The sequence below is a fragment of the Lutjanus erythropterus genome, chromosome 15 (genome assembly GCF_056507025.1).
Source record: "Lutjanus erythropterus isolate fLutEry1 chromosome 15, fLutEry1.hap2, whole genome shotgun sequence".
Classification (NCBI taxonomy): Eukaryota; Metazoa; Chordata; class Actinopteri; order Lutjaniformes; family Lutjanidae; genus Lutjanus; species Lutjanus erythropterus.
The window spans coordinates 28564171-28583759 of NC_139331.1; the positions used below are offsets into that span (position 1 = coordinate 28564171).

The 19589-nt window shown below is 42.0% G+C and overlaps 2 protein-coding genes across 14 annotated transcripts in view; one reads left to right on the top strand and one right to left on the bottom strand.

Annotated features, from left to right (window-relative positions):
• The first annotated feature begins 278 nt into the window (after positions 1 to 278).
• On the top strand, positions 279 to 7415 carry hebp2 (heme binding protein 2). Its single transcript, XM_084737136.1, has 5 exons — positions 279 to 417; positions 686 to 784; positions 2181 to 2316; positions 4363 to 4543; positions 6955 to 7415. Exons 2-5 carry the CDS (start codon positions 713 to 715, stop codon positions 7136 to 7138), a joined length of 573 nt encoding a protein of 190 aa, XP_084593262.1. The 5' UTR covers positions 279 to 417; positions 686 to 712; the 3' UTR covers positions 7139 to 7415.
• Positions 7416 to 12284: 4869 nt separating this feature from the next.
• The window catches only part of nhsl1b (NHS-like 1b), a 162025-nt gene continuing 154720 nt past the window's right edge, over positions 12285 to 19589 (bottom strand). For all 13 annotated transcript variants that reach the window (XM_084737979.1, XM_084737978.1, XM_084737983.1 and 10 more), the window contains 2 exons: positions 18680 to 18812; positions 12285 to 14713 (listed from right to left, as the gene is read on the bottom strand). In XM_084737979.1, coding sequence (XP_084594105.1) covers positions 14062 to 14713; positions 18680 to 18812 — 785 coding nt within the window. In that variant the 3' untranslated portion in view covers positions 12285 to 14061. The remainder of the gene's footprint in view (positions 14714 to 18679; positions 18813 to 19589) is intronic.

A 19589-nucleotide genomic window follows, 5' to 3' on the forward strand; every position in this document is an offset into this window, starting at 1 on the left:
CTTCTGAAGCAGGACAAAAAACAGATCAATTTCCAGCATTAAAGGCAGCAGGATTTTGCTAGAAATTCCTCACGACTGGACAATATGAAACAAAAGCAAAATAGATTGTGGATATCAGTAATAATTGCTCACCTAACCGTGTATTTGCGGTGTCATTTCATCATTTAGCCCTAGATTCTTCACTATTTTGTTGCAAGAGTGCTGGGGAGCTCAAACACACAGACTAATTTTAAACTGAGACTAAAGTTTAACTCTTGATTTACTCAGCGGCATCGATGTCAAAAACCGCGACTCTTATTTTGAAGTTCCGCTCGCTCAGCCAATCAGATTTCAGCTTTATGTAACAGACAGGAAGCGATGTTATGAAAACGCGGAGTCCTCAAACTGACTGCAGGGACCAAACGCTTGAAAACACAGGTGATTAAGTCTTCTTTTCTGTCTTTATTTAATAATTTCACAACTTACAAGTCGATAAATTTGTTTTAACAAAACTATTAAGTTAGGTCGTAAAGAATTACTGAGCCGAATATTAATTATTGTGTTAATATGTTTCATAAGATAAATTGTTTGGATACGTAACCAGCTGCACGTGACTTGATGTGACAGGTGGCATCTTTCCTAACTTAACATGTGATTATGTTGCAGTGGTTGGATAACTTGTTTGTCCGTATTTTACTTTTAACAGACACTTTGGACCACATTGACAGCAGTCATGAAGGCTGTGAAACAAGCTTTGTTCTCCACCGGACTGCAGAATCCTAAATTCACAGCAGAGGAGACAAAGGTAAATGTTTCTCAGAGTACCTCGTATAAAAAAACACCTTTGGCCTGATGTGGGTTTCTCTGTTTATCACACCGACATGTGACAAGAGATGTGAGCTGTGTGTGGTGTGTAGTTGACAATTCAGAAAATCAGTATTTTTTTAGGCATTAATGCCAAACTTTCAATGATTCCACCTTTCAGTTGTAGTAATTTGCTGCTTGACTTTGTTTTGTATGATAAATTGAATATTTTGGGGGGGTTAAACTAAAGGTAGGACAAAATTTGAGATATTTTAGGACATCATCTCAGACACTAGGACCGTATGATAGGCTGTTTTCAAAGTTTTCATAGTGATGAGGAGATTAGTTATTCAATTTATTGATCAGTTAGTGCCAAACATTTACTGAATCCAGCTTATCCACAGTTAAAATGAGCTGCTTTTCTTTATTTTTATTTCACTTCAAACTGAAAATGTTTTTCATTTGGGACTGGTGGTTGAACGAAACAAGAAGTTTACAGATAACAACATCGGAAATGTCTCCGATACAGACTAAAATTCTGGATCGGGTATTGGCAAGTATGTGAGTCTATGCATCAATCTGATATCGTGTAATTTGTTAGCACGGACAAAAATGAGAGTCTGATGATTCCAGCTTGGTCCTACCTGAGCCAGATGATACAACAGTGATATCACATCCATACAGGGTTAATGGTACAAATGTAAAAATCTTTAATAATATATAGACTTTACTTACTCCCCTTCTAGGTGTGTAGGTGTAGATGGTGGCTGTATTTAGAGCCAGTACTTGGTTTGTCTTTTCGCTGTCTGTAGATATAAACAGCTCATTCTAAGGTAACGAACACAACAGTTCTTATTTTCATTGGCTAATATTTCAAAACTTTTAATCAAGATCAGAGTGATCTGGATAGGATTAAATCTCAAATTTGGGTTCTTCACAATCAAGAGATGTGAATCTGATCCTACAAAATTGGAACTTGGTAATCCAATCCTACCCAGAATCCAAAACAAATGTTATTCTGGTTATTTCAGAACTCCAAGTTGGAAATTAGGATAGTTTTGATCCCACTGGAAAGATGGATTCATCATGGATTCAAGATGGATGCAGAGACATCTGGGGATTATGGGATGTATTTTAGCATTCTTTTATTCATTTCTTGTTGTCTAAAATGGGCCGGTGCAGAAACAAGAATTTCACATTTCTTCCTCCAAAAGTGCGAGAGTTCTTATTAAAAATAATACTGATGATGCTGTGATGTGCTATGGTGGTAAAAAAAAAAACAAAAAAAAAAAACTTCTGTTTCTGATATTTATTGTTTGTTGATTGATTGATTATTGAGAAAAAATAAGCCACAGATGGATTTATAATGTATGTGTGCATGTATGTGTGTTTTGCAGGGACAAGACTATGAGGTTCGCACCTATCATGCCACGAAGTGGGTGAGCACCACTCTGAGTGGGATGCAGTTGGATGCAGCCATGAATGCTGGTTTCCGCCGACTCTTCAGCTACATTCAAGGCAACAATCACAACAGTGAGTTTCATCAGTTTTGGTCCAAGAATGCCTCATGAATGTACTTTGAAATGCAAAATAAAAACCTGCGCCGTGCGGTGCAACTGTGGATTCTACAGTGACGTATAGGGCCTTTGTAGGTTTAAAAAAAAAAAAAGCCAGGAGAGGTTTAAGTTGAAATTTACGAGGAAAAAAACACAGATTTACAGAAAAACCTTAGATATGCTGTGAGATTATAGTCATACAGAAAAATTTCTTAAAGTCACAAATTTATGAGACAAAAACTCAGTTAACCTAATTTGAAATAATAATCAAATTATATATCTTTATAATTGGATTTAACATTAAGATCTGTTGTATTGTGTCCCCCTTGAATCGCTCGTAGATGCAGGCTCGGTGCTACACCAAGCCTGGGGGGGGGGGTGGGCGCTATAACCACCCCATGAAGGGTAAATACATTTCTTGTTGTGGCTGATTATAACCAGTGCACAGCAGGATGCGTGTATGTCATCGGTCTACAAATTTTGTTTTGTTTTTTTGGAATAGAATCACTAAGAATGTGATTATAGCCTGTTCTTTTTACTTTCACAGTTGTTTCTTGCACTTTATTAATTCTGATTATTATATTATTAATGTCATCTGTGTCACTGCAACAGCCATATGATCTGAAATATCATTGTAACCAGTGCACAGTTGTCTGATTGTGCATATGGAATAAATGCACTGCTTGTTGTTTGTCCCATTTTGGATGTATTGTATTTTTAATTGTGGCAGCAGTGTGCCAGATCTGCTTTCGTCCATAAAATGAGAACTTCCTTATGCAATAACTCTGAAAATGCACCGTTGGACTATTTCCTGAGCGTAGTCGATTAATTGGTTGATTATTGTCGTGATAAATAAAATTAGATTGTTGGAACAAATTTCCACTTGTGTTTCCCACAGCTTAAGGTGAAGTCCTCAAATGTCTTATTTTACTCAAGACCCAAAGATATTCAGTTTACTTTCACAGAGGAGTAAAAAGGCCAAAAAAAATTCACATTTAAGATGCTGAAATGAGAAAGTTTTGACATTTTCTCAAAAAAACAATTAATAAGTTATGAAAATAGTTGCCGATTAATTTAAAAATCGATTAATAATCGATTAAGAGATTAATCCTTGCACCTCTAGTTGATATAACCAGTGATATCTTTGCAACTGTCCGTTGCATCGTAGTTCCTGATGCACAAAAGTTGTCATGTCATCCAAACCAGCTGTGTTACACACAAAACAATATACTAATTTGGATGAGAGAAGTAAAGGTTTCCTTGCCAATAAGACACAATTTTTCTGTTTGTAAGTTTTTTCTGTGTATCACCCCCCTCTCTCAGCTCTGTAATTTATTTTTGAACCTACAATGGCCCCAAAATGCTGTCATAAGTTTCTTTTGTGAAGTTTGTGACAGTCTTTATTTTGTTGAGAGGTGTTGTTTTATTTTGTGGTGTCGTAAACAAACCTGATGTGAAGCCATCAGTGTAGCTAAATAAAAGGAAGCTTGATTAAACACAATCAGTCAAGTTAATGATGTTGCAGAATGAAATGAAGTTATGGGGAACTTTGGTGTGAATGCAAGGGAGTCGATGAATAAATGCAAGAGTGCACTTTAGTTCTTGCTCAGCAGTTTGTAACAGCACCACTGCCTTTGTCTTACTCAGCAGTTTACAGCAGCATTATTTATGAGAATATATATTGTTTGTGCTGTTGGCACTGAGGTCTGCAGCGCGAGGAGAGTTTGATCTGTAAACCTGCTGTTTTAATCCTCCACATCTGCCGCACGCTGTCATTATATGTCCACCATCTGTTCAGGTATCATCATGTACTGAAGTTTTGATTCGCTAGCTGGCAGCTGAGGGTTTGTTTACAAAATCTGTGCATCTTACAAAAGGCAATTACATGTCAGACTGATCATCAGTGTTGTTTTGATGCTTCTGACAACATTTATGGGTCCGTTTTTATGTATTATACCTGTCAGACGTGTGTTTTTTTTTCTGCCTCCTTTTCTCCTAAAATATTTATTTTCTTGTTCCTCAGAGGTGAAAGTTGAAATGACGGCCCCCGTGTCGTGCCGCGTGGACCCCGGAGCCGGCCCTGCATGTGAATCTCAGTTCACCGTGTCCTTCTTCATCCCAGAGGAGCATCAGGACAGTCCGCCGGAGCCGACCGACCCGGAGGTGTTTGTGGAGCACAGGAAAGAGTTCACAGCGTACGTCAGGTAGAGTACAACCTCTGCACCAACTGATTATATAAATGTAGGTGCTAATTCAAGGCGATTTTATGTCCCAATAAACACTGCAAGTCTTTTATATTTATGCTTTCCCCCCCTCTTTTTCTTAAAGCAAAATTTACTTTATTTAATTTAAGACAACAGTCAGACAGGGCAGGATGTGTGGGCTGATAGTGGTTTGCATTGTTTTATTTACTTTACTCTGATTATTTGCTCTTGCTGTTTGATTTGATTGAGTCATGTCTGGTGAAAATCGGGGCAAAAAGCTGGAATGGTCAAGCATTTTACAAAGTGTATCAGTGAAATGTGTAAAAAGGGGGGTAGGACTTGATTAAATACTCACTTCTTCCTTCTTTTGTTTGGACATAAATGATTTATTTATGCTAAACTTTTGTTGTCAAGTTAATTTGTTACTCTTGTTTGTTGTGTTTTTTGCTCTTACTTGTATATTTATCTTTTGTATTTTAACATGTTCAAAATCCAATCGAATCTAAAAAAAAAAAAAACTGTTTGCAGATACCAGAATAAAATTTTTTTAAGTTATATCAGTTTAAGTATACACTATATTTAGAATGTTTTCACTGCTTTACTTTGCCATCAGAGAGCCTTTTCTGACATAAAATCGCTGTTATATAAGCCAAAAATTACTCTTTCCAAACCAACCAAACTCCACTGGCAAAATCAGTTGTTTTACCTCACAGAACACAGGAGTTACTGCTCTACCACTGCCTCAATCTGTTAGTTTGTTTGTGTTATTGTGTGGCTTTGGTGTTTTAAAAGGTTAATTCAGATTCACAGAATAGCACAAACAAATTCAAACAAATAAATCAGTTGAGGCAGCGGTAGAGCAGCAACTCCTATGTACTGTGAGGTAAAATTACTGTTTTTTCCAATGGAGTCTGGTTGGTTTGAAGAAAGCGAGATCTGGCTTCTATAACAGCTGTTCCTGTCAGAAAAGGCTGTCAGCCTGCAAGGTAAAGTGGTGAAAATATTCTAAATATAGGTGGCTAAAATATGTTTTGTTGCTGATCCTGTCCACAGCAGTACATTGCTTAGCTTCCAGAGCTGCAGCAATTAGCTGATTAATTGATTCGTTATCAACTATTAGTCGCCATTTTGATGATTGAATAATCGTTTTGAGTAATTTTATTAGGACAAAATGTGTAAAATAATCTGTTTTCAGTTTTTCAAATGTGAATATTTTCTGCTTATTCTTCTAGTGAAACACAACCTCAATAAAAATTTAAAAGTGCTATTCTGTGTTACACTAATGAGTTAAGTGGGAGGATGGCTCCCTGTCAAGGTGTAAGCCTATTGGTCAAAAAACAAGGAAGTGAAACATCATCCAAATAAGGAAAAAAGGAGGAGGGAAGGGAGAGAGAAAGAGGAGATAAGGGAAGGGGTAAATCTAAATCTGTAAAAAGAAGAAAGGTGTAATGTGGCTGTCAGGGACCAAGCAGTGAGACAATGAAGTGAACAGGAGTTTGTTGAAAAACAAAAATAGGGTTTTTATTTACCCCCAAAATGCAAAACAGTATAAACCAAGAACTTTATAACTAGGCCTATAAAAGAGGTGAATAAAATAGAATTGTACTCAAAATAAGAGCAACAAAACAAACTGACTTAACAAAAGTAAAACCTGAGGGAACATATATACTGGATTGGCCAATAGATATTAACTAGAACTAAAACAAAGGACAAAAATTAACTAAACCCAAATCCCCCCTCTGACATGGCAGCAGATGGTACGGCCTGATGAGCTGACCACAGGATTTAACAGTCCTCTGGCCTTGGCCTCACCTTTTGCTTCTCCAGGAAGAGACCTCCCACCAGCATGGTAACTCAAAACAAACAAACAAACAAACGTGTTTTATTCAGCAGAAAAGTGCTCATTCTAACCCTACAGTGAAGATTTGTGCACTCGATTTAAACAGCGTGAGGCTAAAAGTGAATTAAAGAGATTTTAAGTTAAATAAACTGTGCAGCTTGAGCTTGGATTTGGATGTGAATTGTTTGGGGTGTGGCTGACTGCACCAGTGTACCTAACAAAGTGGTGAGGTGACTGTGTGAACAGTATTACCCCTTATGGCTGTCACTTTGCGTAGCTTTCGTTAAATGTACATACAACAAAATCCTCTTAATTTACACATCAACCTAACCATCAGCAGTTCCATGTGACATTTTATGGACCAAACAACTAATGAATTCAATCAGCAATGAAAATAATCATTAGTTGCAGCCCCTCCTACACTGGTTCTCCCGCTGCTTCTCCAAATTTGCGACGTGCTGACTGCCATCTACTGTAGATAATCCACTGACTGTGAACAATAACCTCATACAACCCCACTTAAAAAAAAATACGAACCATTCCTTTAATCTTCTGTCGTTCCTTCCTCCAGGACGTACGGGGGCTTCTCCAATGAGAAAATGAAGCGCGAGGAGCTCCTGAAGCTTCTGGAAAGCCTGCAGAGAGACGGAGTCCAGTACGTGGACAAGCCGTTCTACGCCGCCGGGTACGACAGTCCCTTCAAACTGACCAACCGCAGGAACGAGGTCTGGGTCCTCAAGAAGCAGCCGGAGTGACAAGTTTAAAGGTCACACAACACTCAAACCACTATAACTGTAAAAACAGACACGAAAAAAGTTTACATGATCCTCTGATAACACTTCATAAATTTCAGTTAAACAGCTCTTAATATTTGAAGGGACAAATAATCATTGCTATTTTATAAATATGATGAAATGGATGTTTTAAAGGTCAAGCTAACAGCTGTTTTAGATTACCTCACCTGACTAAAAGTTACTGAATTACAGACTCATTGGAAGTCTTGATAAAGAGACCAAACAAATGATTAGAGGAGCTCTAAGAGGTCATCATTAACTAATAAACCAAGAGGGAAAACTGGATGCAGTGGCACAATATGTCCAGCAGGTGGCGCCAAGTAGTCAGGAAACATTTCTCTCATTTGTTGCATCTTGTTATGACAAAGTGCCTTTTCCTTTTTTTAAAAAATGAGTGACTTGTTGAGAATACACTAATTTTCAGTTTTTGTTTTGCTCACATTGCTATTTATTTCACTGATAAAAAATAACAACAAAGAAACAAAGGACAGGTTCACATGTTTTCAACAGTTTTGTCAGTTGCCATAATTATTCCTCCTGTCCACACCGGCTGCAAGAGATCATTTTCTAGAGGTGAGGGACAAAATCTCGAGTCCTTGAACTGTCTGCTGTCTAAAGTTGAGCCAAAACCAACATGAGGCTCTAACAGGGTTAGTCTAGTTAAAGGTGCGGTAACCACTTCTGGAGAAAGGGTTAGATTTTCTAAAGCCTGAAAACACAGAGGAGTCTGATTTCCTCTCGGACCATTTGAATTACATTATGCTTAAAGGTTATTATGGACCAATGATTCCAAAAATTGAAACAGCCTGCCTCAGCTTTAATGAAGTTTTTCCAAATCCTTTTTCTTTCAGTACCAAATTCCCTCTTTGTGTTACAGCAGCAAAAAAGGACTTATTTTCTGAAAGAAATCCACTGACTAAAGCTTCATATCAGCTTCAGATGAAAGTATTTTTACAACATACGAAATACTTTTACAACATATTTAAAAAATGCAATGTAAAAAATAGCATAAGGGTTGTTTCAGTTGGGTATTTGTAATCTACAACCACTTGGCTAGAGTGTTATTAGTAGAAACAGCCACCCGACACCTGCAGTGTGCAGATAGCAAAAATTAAGGTGCATTCTGGGACATGTAGTTTATGGACACCACACTTAAATTCTGCAACCTCTCATCGGTCACATTAACTGAGGTGCCGGGCCGAGTTTAAAAGTCACTGTGACCTCATAAAACATGTCTTTGGTCATAGCTCGAGAAATCATGAACTGTTTATAACAAAATTTCACGCAAAAGTTTAGTCAGATAAAATGACGAGGTGATGACATTTCGTATCCAAAAGGTCGAAGGTCAACTTTACAGTGACATCATAATTTTCAACTCTGAATTGGTTTTCTGTATTTTTGCTAAAAAATACACTTAATACCCTTTATTAAATTCTTTCACTGCACATATTAAATGAGTCTCGATAAACAGTTTTGTGCAGCTGGACTGGTTCACAGGGGCGTACGACCATGACAGATTAATTCTGTCCTCTGTGAAATGTGCGGTTCTCTATAAAAATAAACCTGATCTGATCTGTTGATAGTCGTACCAGACCAGCTAAATGACACTGTAGTTTCAGTGTCAATATCTGTAGTATAAAGTATAAGCAGGCGGTGTGGCCCAGGAGTTGGGAAGTGATCTTTTTACAGCCAGTATGGACAGAAAGGGACCAATACCGCTTTCGGTGTCTAAACGAGCACGCTACTGTTTGTTTTAAGACGAACTTGGAAAAAATGCGAACCTGTCCTTTAACGTTGTAGGTCACCGGCAGGTCGCTCTGACAGCGGGCTTGTTCCCCTGTCTGTCAGCTGTCGCGCTGTGAAGGTGACTCTGCCTGCCTGCCTGACAAAATGTTGGTAAATCTCAGTTTATCTGATCTCACACCTGACTTAACTGTCACTGCTATCACGCTCGTTATGATGAAGGACTGAGTCACAGTCAATCTGCGCCGGTCGCTCCTGCATCGCTCGACTCTCGGCAGAAAACATCCCCCTGATGAATGAATAAGTGTGTAGTTACCTGCACGTGTGCTTTAAACTCAGATCTACCAGCGTTTGTGCTGCTTGGTGTGTGTAAGATATTAGCAAAGAGTGACACTTACAAGCCAATATAAACATTAAACCTTTTTTAATCAGTTTACCTCTTTTTATACATTAAATCATATCAATCAGCATGTATAACTCAGTCCTGAAGAAGGGATACTACATGGTACTTGATGAGGGAATGATGAAACTGCACTGATAATGAATTACATGAGGTGTTACCTCTAAATGTTTAAGAATGTATAATTAATTATCTCATCAATAATAAATATAACTCAGCATCAAATGATTGATTATTCTGCTCCTTTATTACCTTCGTCTTCACTGTAATTGTATTTTTGTCGTCCCTGTTTTGTGACAAACCACAGAAAGCTCCACCGTGAGCCGTTTTATCTGATCTGTGGTTGATATAGATCGGGATCGGGCCGTCCTCCACACTCCGACGATCGTGACCTTTCATCAGCCGGACGAAATCCTCGCCACAGTTCGCGCCGCCCTTTATCCTCCCTCACCTTCCCCTCTCCCCGCCGTCAGGTTCACGTCTGCTGAGTCACTCGTTTTATTTGTGGCAGAATTGTTCCCAATATCATGTTCAGACACTCAGCAGAAACGATGTCTCTTTTTTTTCTTTTTACCCCGTCTCACACACACAACAGAGTCCGTCTCCGTCTGTTGTTCAGCACTCGGATCGATCTCATTGGCTGCGCTCAGCGAGGTGAAACATTGCTGCGGATAGGAAATGTATAATGAGGCTCACAGTGTATTCTAATGTTATCTCCCCCCTCCAGCCTGGCGGAGACTCCAGTCAGGATACAGTTGATGTGGAGGACATGTAAAAATACTTCCATGACAAAACTCATTTTCTGGCGACGGAGATAAACTTGGTAGAAACTAATGTACACTTTTTTTTTCTTTTACAAGCCATGTAATAGTGAAGTCTTCTCATTTGACTTTATCAACGCTCCAGTTTTTTTCCCACATCCCATATTGCAAATTAGGTGGACTTGATTGCCAAAACTGTAGGTGTCAGTAGGTGTGGAAGTGGTGATTTTCTGTGCATCTTTGCAGATAAATTTACTTTGCTGGCGACTGTTCTCCAAAGCAGCTTTTATAATCATTTAATTTCTCCCAGGCTGCCATTAGTTTTAGTTTTAGTACACTATTAAGATTATGGCAGCAACGAGCAGTGAATTAATCTCTTTATTATCTCAATTAATTGATTAATTCTTTAGTCCATGAAACAGCCACCACAACTTCCCATAGAGCTCAAAGAGACGTCTTCAAACAGCTTGTTGGACCGAGACAGATTTCATTTACTCTCATTTTAGACATTTGAGAAGCTTTCTGGCATTTTTTGGTTTTGGCTGAATCAGTTAATTGATGATTAAAATAGCAGAGGATGCATTTTCTTACAATCAGTTAATAGATTAAATGACTAAATATTGTGCTCACGATATCTACGATTGGAGCACTCGACTACAAAAACGGTAACCTGTGTCGTCTTATAAGATATTCATAATTACATTGCTGTTTTCATAATTATTATTGTTTAATATTCTGACACCGTAACTTGTGAAAGCAACACCTCATATCAATTGACTCTCAGTTGTGATTAAGTGTGAGCTTCTCTGAACGTTTCAGTACAGTCCTGTTTGTAGCTGCTTTGTTCTGCAAAGAGAAGTTTATATTTAAAACAAATGTCAGTGTTTCCTCTACAGTTGTTTTGTAGCTTTGGTGGCAGGGAGTAATTATTTGTTTTTGTTCGACAGTCATCCCTCTTGGCCTCAGTTTTTGTTCTGGTGCTATGTTGTTGTTGAGTTTCTGCACAAACAAACTATGTTTTTATTGAAGGAAATTAATATACAAATAATTTGTAAATGGCTTCGGAGTAAAGCATATGTAAATCTTATGTGGCTAAAACAAAACGTCCTTAAATGCCCTGAACTCACAATGTGACAAATTCTTAAGGACAGGGTTTTATTTTCGATGGACTTATTGTCATTTTCTGACAGCATCGTCTGCAGCAATGCCTCAAATCCGCTGATGTTCAAAGTTTGCAAGTAGAAGCTTCTTTAAATGCATCAGTAAAGGCAGCAGGTTTCAGTACAGTCCTGCAGTGTTCCTGCAACCTGCCTGAGACTCCTCAAGTCTGAGGAGGAGAAGGTGAGGAAAACAACTTGCTTCAACCGTAAACTGCATATTAAATAGGATTTCGACCTATTTAATATACAGTCTGTGGCTCCAACTCGCTATTTGGACTTCAGGACTCATTTTTTGCCGTGCAGCTGTTAAATATTGCTCCTTTAAACGAGAATGAAAAAAGCCATCCACTGCTTTTCACTGTTTAGGACTGAATAATTGGAACAGCACCTGTTGACCAGGCTGAGTCACTCATAAAGACTCCTCAGGCACCGAAAACACAGCTGGAAACTGTTCTATTCTTGTGCTCGAGTCAATACAGTCAATCCGTTTAATTTGTCACTTCATATGTTAAAGGATGCTGCACGTACCGGAGGGCCTTGAATATAACAGCAGAGGGAAAGAACTGAAGTGTCAATAGTGTGATTATGGCTGGGAGGAGTTTGTATTGATTTCTGTCTGACAGCCAGATGGACGGACGCAGCGTCGTCAGAGGACAGGTGACTCAGGGGCGACTTGATTGTAAATACTAAAGAGGAGGCGGTCAGTGTTTCCGTGCCCTTGTGAGCGAACGGTCGACGTGCCGAGGCGTTGAAAAGGCAGCGAGGACCTGCGGGGAATGTTGAAGACAGTCACAGGGTGGTTCAGCACTGGAAAAGGTCTATTATGGGCTTTAATAGGATGTCCAGAAGGAGACATAACTGATGACCCTGCCTGGACGGGGGGGGAGGAGGGGGTGAACGATGGGCTCTGGAGCTTTCCAGATGACGGACGAATATGGGTGCCATGGCGACGGCGCTAATGAGGCGGTGATTTGGGGGTGTTGGGCTGGCAGATGGCTGTGAATCACACACACACACAGAAAAAAAACGACAGAGAGACCAGCTTCTTTAAATATCACCTTGTTTTTATTACACAGACATACACAACAGCGTTAGCAGCCTGCCTTCAGCTCCACCCCCACTACTTCTTCTTCCGTTCTCTCGTATTTTCACATCGAGACGTTCAAGCTCCGGGACCACCGAGTGCTCAATCACGGGGCCACCGGGCGGGAGCTGGGAGACACACTTTGGTCACAGGTGATTAAACCACAGGGTGTTATGGCTGTTAGGAGGTTATGAAGTCTCACGCCTGTCACCTCAGCTCTTAAGAGGCCACATTTACACAGCGGCGAGCACCAGCGTGGGCTTTGCATGACTCAGGATTAAGGGCAGTAAGAAGGCTTATGCAGAACTATCGACATTATTGCATTTTTCTAACTTTGAAGCACCTTTAAAAGAAAGAAGAAACGCCCCAGTGTGTTCGGCGGAGTAAATGTGGCCCGTTCCCCTGTGCCTCGACTCCGATCGTGACACCGTTCTGCAGCCCTGCTAATGTGAAAATAAATAATCTACAAAAAAAAAAAAAAAGAGGAAACCACTCCCTTCCAGCAAACACAGGGCTCTAAAAATGTACAAAGTCTTTTGAAAATAAGTCAAAATGTTACTTAAAACTCCTCTCTCTATTTATTTACATACAGAACCATATATAACTGCAAAAGGATAAAGGTCAACAGCGTTATAGAAATCATTTAAGCCCTAAAAAGCTTCTAGTAGGTCGCAGCTGGACCAAAACGCACAGGTGTCAGACAAGCGGCCGCACTCTCCGATTGTGTTCACGTCCAGATTAGTTTTTCAGCTCTTTGGTAACCGTCACTAAAAACACCTAGACTAGTGTCGAATCTGGCTTTTTTTTTTTACACTTAAAGATTCATACTTAACTCCCAAACACAAGTCATGACATCACTTGTTTATTAAAACGATCTTTAAAATGTACTTTTTAAAGTCACAAACAAGGAAAAACACCTATGCACAGTGCAAAATCTCCAAACTAAAATTTATTTAATAGAGGTTTTATGAGCCTTAGAGTACATTTGCTGATTCAGTCGAGCCTTTTTTCAACCCAACTGTCCACGTCCTGTCCATCTGAGCCCTCTGCACTTCCTCTGGACCTCTGAACACACACCAGCTCTGCAAACTTAAACCACCGATTCAAGAGCGGAAAAGCAAAAACCTGGCGATAAAGTTGTACCGTGGTGGAGCCACGTCCTCGAGTTCTTTCCCACAATATTACTTGCAAAACCATGGTGCTCTCAATCACTTTCCAGAGCCAACAGGAGCGACGCAGGAAGCTGAGAAGATTCACAAGGTGGCGGGCAGGCGAGCGTCCAGCCAGCAACGCCTCTCTACTCTCCACTCTTTCCAACTGCCTAGCTACGTAGCACCACAGCAGCAAAGTTAAGCAAATGACGTGTGACTTCTCAATTCCTTCACTTCACCTTAGTTTGCCATCTTAACCCTGTCATTCAAAGAAACTAAAGGGTGTTAAAGACGAGAAAGTTTAAAAAAAACAGCAAAACAAATGGAAAACAAACTAAAAGAAACACAAAGGGTGAGTCACCAAACAAAGGAGAGCGTAAGAATCATCAGCAGTTCTCCACTTCAGACTAAGTCCAGCCCGGTCCGTGATGGGGCGACCTGTTACCTCACATCAGGACCCGACACTCCCTCAGAGGCAGCGCCGAGGGGGTGGGGGATCAGGAAGGTGGTTCCTCCTCCTGTCCCCCTACCTGGTTTATGATGAGTGAGTCCAGCTCCCTGCGTCTCAGGGGCCGTCCCTGGTCCTTAACTCCTGCTCTCGTCCGATAAAGTGCCATTGGAGTCTTTGAGCGTGGGGAGACTTTCCGCCGTCTCTCCATACTCGCTCTCAGCCAGCTCCCCCTCGCGCTCGCAGATTACTGTCATTGGGCTGCTGAGGATGCGGCTGCGTGCGTTGTACTTGCTGCTGGCGGCGGAGGGTGGCGTGCGTGAGCGCCCATACTTAAAGCCGCTCATTGCAAACGATGATGAAGTCGGCGAGGACAGAGAGAAGGCCTCGTAACGGTTCCACTCGTCCGTTGCCCTCTTGCCACGCCCGGGGGAGGTTAAGGGGCTGTGTGGCGCAGTCGGCGAGGAGGGTGAAGCGGCAGGGGGGTCCAGTTCTGACTCGGAGCGCGTCCTCTGGAAGCGAGGGTCAGTGGAGCGGAGCATCTCGGCGGCAGACATCCTGAAGCTGGTCTCTGAGCGGCTGCCCTTCTTCAGCAGCAGGGCCTTGAAGGTGTCGCTGCTGGTGGAGGACTTGCGGATGTTGCGCTGGATGGACCCCGTCTGGCGAGGCAAAGAGGACACCGACCCCGGGGACATGCCTGTGGGGGTGACGGGTGGAGACTGTGGGTGGCTACCAGCCCGGGACTTGTCCTCCTCAGACTCCCTGCGGCCCAGGACCTTCCGCTTTGACCTACGGTAAGACGGATAACTAGATTAATGATATGCATGTAGAAATCCTGCAGGGTGAGTGAGTGCAAGCGGGTTAAAGTAAAATAACAGTGGGCAATTAAATGGATAGTTCAGATTATTTAAAGTGAGCCCATTTTGGAGAAGCAGCAGGAGTACCAGCACGGAAGAAGTCGAGACTGGAACACAAACATGACCTCCATGATCAGCATTCAGATTCAGAAACCTCAAGGTTCCATCACCTCACATTTTTCAAATTTGACCACCTAGTGATTAAAATGATAAAAATTCCAGGATTCATAAACATAATAATTTGTAATGATAAGTTTCTCCCAATTATCCCAAACACAGAATCTTTGTGTCCCATGTGCTATTTTTATTGCCCCTGGGACAACCAGACATCATTAATTTCGAGCACTGGCTGACACTCATCTCTGCTTCTCCAAGCTACGGGCTGCCGACCTCCATCTACTGTATCTAATACACTGACAATTGAGAAGAACTTCATACAACCCAACTTTAAATAACACTGACTATCCTTTTAAATGTTGAACTGATGAAAGAGCAAGAAGAATTAATGCAAGAGTTGGGGGCAGTTTCGTCTGGAAACAATGACATCAAATCCAGTTATTCAAATTAAAATGAGGCTGCAGCTTATGAGAGTTCATATAGCCGAGCAGCCCTTGGTAGACCGCTCAACACAGCCTGGTGAGTGTTTCTGTGTTGTCATAGCCTAAAAAAAAGGAGAGAGAAAAAGATTGCACTTAAAATACTTGGCCTGCACGCCTCAAATCTTTGTCCTAAATTTGCCATATGTTAGCACTGCCCCCAGCAGTCATGTGTCACAGCACGAATCTTAAAGAAGTAAAACAATAAGGAGCTTTGAGTGGCGTGAATGCTCAAAAAAAAAAAAGAGAGAGGAAGAGTTGTACGTTTACATTAAAGAAATCAGATGAGTTTTTACAAGAGAAGCTGCGGACGCTGCAACTCTGCAGGAAAGCTCAGACGCTGCACAATGAAATTAATCAAAAAACACAAACTGGGAAAAGTGCCCAAAGCGGTTTTAATCACACAAGGACGATTCAGCCTCCACTCAGCAGGGGGTATCAGAGTGGTTGACTGCACCGCTCAGCCTACACTGTCTGCAACTCCTGCACCAAAGCATAGCAATTAAACTGGCAGAATACGGGGGATTAGGGGGTAGCAAGGAAACAGCCTTATTATTAATCTGTGTTTCAGGGGGTTGCGCTGTGGGATTAACTGTTACTGCTAAACCAAAGGTAGCATCGCCGCCATGGCAGAAACAAGGCTTGCTAATTAAAGGGAACTTGCCACTTCGCACCTCTCTAAAAAGGATGCACCCACCCACTGCACGCCCCCTCTGCACAAGGAGGGAGAGAGGAGGAGACAGAGATGATCATAGGCATGAAAAATACAGATTGTGTGATAAAGGGAAAGCGATTTGATACTAAAAGTAAAGGGAACAGTGAAGGGCAAAATCTTTAATCCTCAGATTACATCTACAGAAAGAAATTCTTCCATAAAGGACAAACAACCTGTGAAGAATATAGACGTGTGAAGGTCAAATGAGAGGCAGAACTGGAGGATACAAACCTCAGTCTGCTTTGTGTTTCAGAAACGACTGCAAAATCTGTGTCTGTGCCCTAAATTCAACCTCCGTGTAGCGTCGTCCCCTGCAAGCTCCCTCGCCACATTAGCCCATCAGCATTACATAAGACTTTTCTCACACACATTCGCACGTGCCGACAGTCGCGCACCTGAATTCAGTCAACCACGACAGCTCCATACTGAATTCACGCTTTGTTAAATTCACAAACACACAGCCACACTGGGAAAGGCAGCAATACCAATCTCAGTTATAGAGGAGGTAAACAAGGCTGCAATTTAAGAGCCGTCTCCGACGACTTGATCGATTTCTCTCTCTTGGCTGCATTACATTTGGTTTAGAGGATCTCCCCCCGGACAAGTTGTGTTTTCTGCTGCTGCAGCTGTGAAGCCATTTCATTCAAGGTTTTCATCTTTCTCTTTCACAGAGGGATAAGACATCGTATGGATGGTAGGAAATCAAATAACAGAGTGAAAAACAAAGGTAGTGACAGGTAAGTGGAAAGAAAGCAGTTAGGTGGACAGAACTGGGGCAAAGAAGTCGCTATAAAAAAAAAATAGGGCTGCGCAATGAATCAAATACTAATCACAAACATGATTTCGGCTTCCTGCAATTAAACGAACATGATCGACTGTGATACTGATGTTTAAAATGCCTGCTCTGCTCATAGAAAACTCTGCCACACGATTCCTAAATCAACAGCCAGCCAACCTGCAGCAGCAGCCTGTGCAAACTTTACTGAATGTTGCAGCTGCAGCCCAGAGTAGAAGTGAATATGCAACAGACAGGCATAAAATGAAAATCAAATGTCTGGAGCAGAAGCTGTAGAGCGAGTCCCTCAAAACAGATCGTCATTTGTTATTGAAGTATTTTGGATTTAGGGCGAGTGATGTTAAGCAAGAACAAATCGTATGCAAGGAGTGCATGAGACTTGTATCTGCCTCGCAAAGCAACACAACTAACTTGTTCAAGCTCCTGAAAAATTTATTACAGAAAGTCACGTGCATCACATGCATCTACAGTGAGTAGATGCATGTTTCCTTCTGCACGGTCGGCAGGTGTAGTTTGGTAGGAAGACAGTAGTTCCTACTGAAACTGCTCACAACACGGTCTGTGAATTATCTTTAGTAACCAGGTCATGATTTTTGGAAAAAGACATTGCTGTTTTTCAAATGTATTTTTGGTGCTTTGAGCACCACAAGCTGCGTGCCGTCTAGCTCCTTTATATTGGGGAGAGGGCAGACAACTCTACGGCCTTTATCTCCTAAACTCTGCAACTCGGGCCAAAAAAAATCTGGAGGGATAAATAGCACAACAGGTAAGAGAAAAAAAAATGTATTTTTAATTTTGAACTGTCCCTTTAATTTGTGAGTTGAGTTTATTCCTTTTTCTTTTACAGTTGTTGAATCCTCTCACTTTGCCATCACCACCAGGAGTCCATCATCACCTCCCACTAATCAAAAAGCTGTAAAATTATTCTATATGTTCCATGCTGAGGAGGTGCAACGGAGGAGGAGACCAGTAAAGCCTGTTGTAAACAAACAACAGCTCCTCTGCGAGATTTACACACACACATGCTTACACAATCTTCACGTCTAATTAAACCACACAATAAATCGCACTTGCGCTCGTGACGCGCACGAACCATAAATACATTGACAATCTGTCTCCGGCAGAAATAAAATCCCGTGAAATGAAATCCTGTGATGCTCAAGAGAACTCCGACTGCCGCTGCACGTGACCGTGAAACACAAACTGGCGGGCTGCATGAGAAATTTATGTGTGTGCTGCCTTTGAAGAGCGGGTGCACGTATGCAATATATGTCAGAGAGACTGCAGAGCAAGAGAGGAATCTCTCCGGTGGCCTCTAACCTAGATTAGGACCTGAGGGTGTCGAGTATTTAAATAATGGATGAAGCAACCGCTTTTTTTCTCCGGCTGAGAGTGAGCGACGCTAATGTGAGTACGCTAACACGCTCGCCTCGATAAACATTTGACTACTGACTGGTTTTGCTTCCTGACGCGCTGACAGATGTGAATGTTCGCAGATGGGACAGCGCTGGGTAAAGTTATGACTGAAAGGTGGAGGAGGAGGAGGAGGAGGAGGAGGAGGAGGAGGAGGAGGAGGAGGAGGAGGAGGAGGAGGGGGATGGAGATGGAAACGGAGGAATTATGGGTTGAAGGATGACTGGGGAGAGGGAGTTCAGGGTGATGCGTTGTGGTTTACGAGGGGGTGAGACGCTGATGGAGAAGATGGAGAGAAAAAACAAACAAGAAAGGAAACGATGGAGTAGAAGAAGTTGGAGCAAAAGAGGCGTAAAAGAGACAAACGCATCATGGTACCTGTGAATGGCGGCAAAGAGGTCCTCTGTGGTCCGGGCCCGCGAGGGAGTCGGGGTCACCATGTTCTCCTCGGAGGCCCCGTTGGCGGACGGGGCCGGAGATGATTCAGCCGTGCTGGAGTCAAACACCTCACCTGAGAGAGAGAAAGTTACACAGTTAGAGGAGAGTAAACACACACACACACTTCATGAATCCACCATCCTGTCGCATCAACCTGGCAGCCTATAAAATCTGAAGGAGGTGCCTGACTGTCTTCTTACATTCTCTTTTCTTCTGCTCTTGTTTAGCCTCTTTTTTTCCTCCTCCTCCTCCTCTCAACCTCCGCGCTCACGTCTGCGCTTCGACTGCCTTGAGCCGCTGCAGGCAGTCTTACTTTACGCTCTCCTCGTCCTCCCCTTCATCCCCTTACCAGATCCGTTCCCCTCCCCTCTTGATACGATGCAAGCGGCCCCTCCCCCCTTCTCCCTCCAACCACGAAAAGCATCTCCCCTGGGACACTTCTTGCCCCCTCCCTTACCTCAGAGAGAGGAGAGGAGAAGGGAGCAGGACAGAGAGCAAGAGAGAGAGAGAGAGAGGCTGAGGATGAGAGATTAACAGTGAGGAAGAGGCAAAAATGGATATTTGGAAATTAGGATGAATGGTGGAGAGGAGGCGAGGAGACAGTGGAGGCTGAGGTGTGTGGTGGCGAAGGGGGTGGAGGGGGCAGAGGAAAATAGCAATGCGGAAAAAAAGAAGGGACAGTAACCACCAGAGATCTGTGCGTATGAAATGTAGAAAGATGAGTAGAAGAAGAGAGAGGATGATTTCAAGAAGCTGCAGCAGTGTTGTCCCAGAGATAAGCAGTCTCCCCTGCGCTATTTTCACAGTTTTCAAACCTCTAAAAGCTTGTGGTTTCAAGTTTAGATCCTTT

Bases quoted from the DNA above. Each gene is read 5' to 3' on its own strand.
- hebp2 (XM_084737136.1), top strand. From the start codon at position 713: ATGAAGGCTGTGAAACAAGCTTTGTTCTCCACCGGACTGCAGAATCCT. The intron at 785-2,180 runs GTAAATGTTTCT...TGTGTTTTGCAG, and splicing joins TCACAGCAGAGGAGACAAAG to GGACAAGACTATGAGGTTCG. The intron at 2,317-4,362 runs GTGAGTTTCATC...CTTGTTCCTCAG, and splicing joins TCAAGGCAACAATCACAACA to AGGTGAAAGTTGAAATGACG.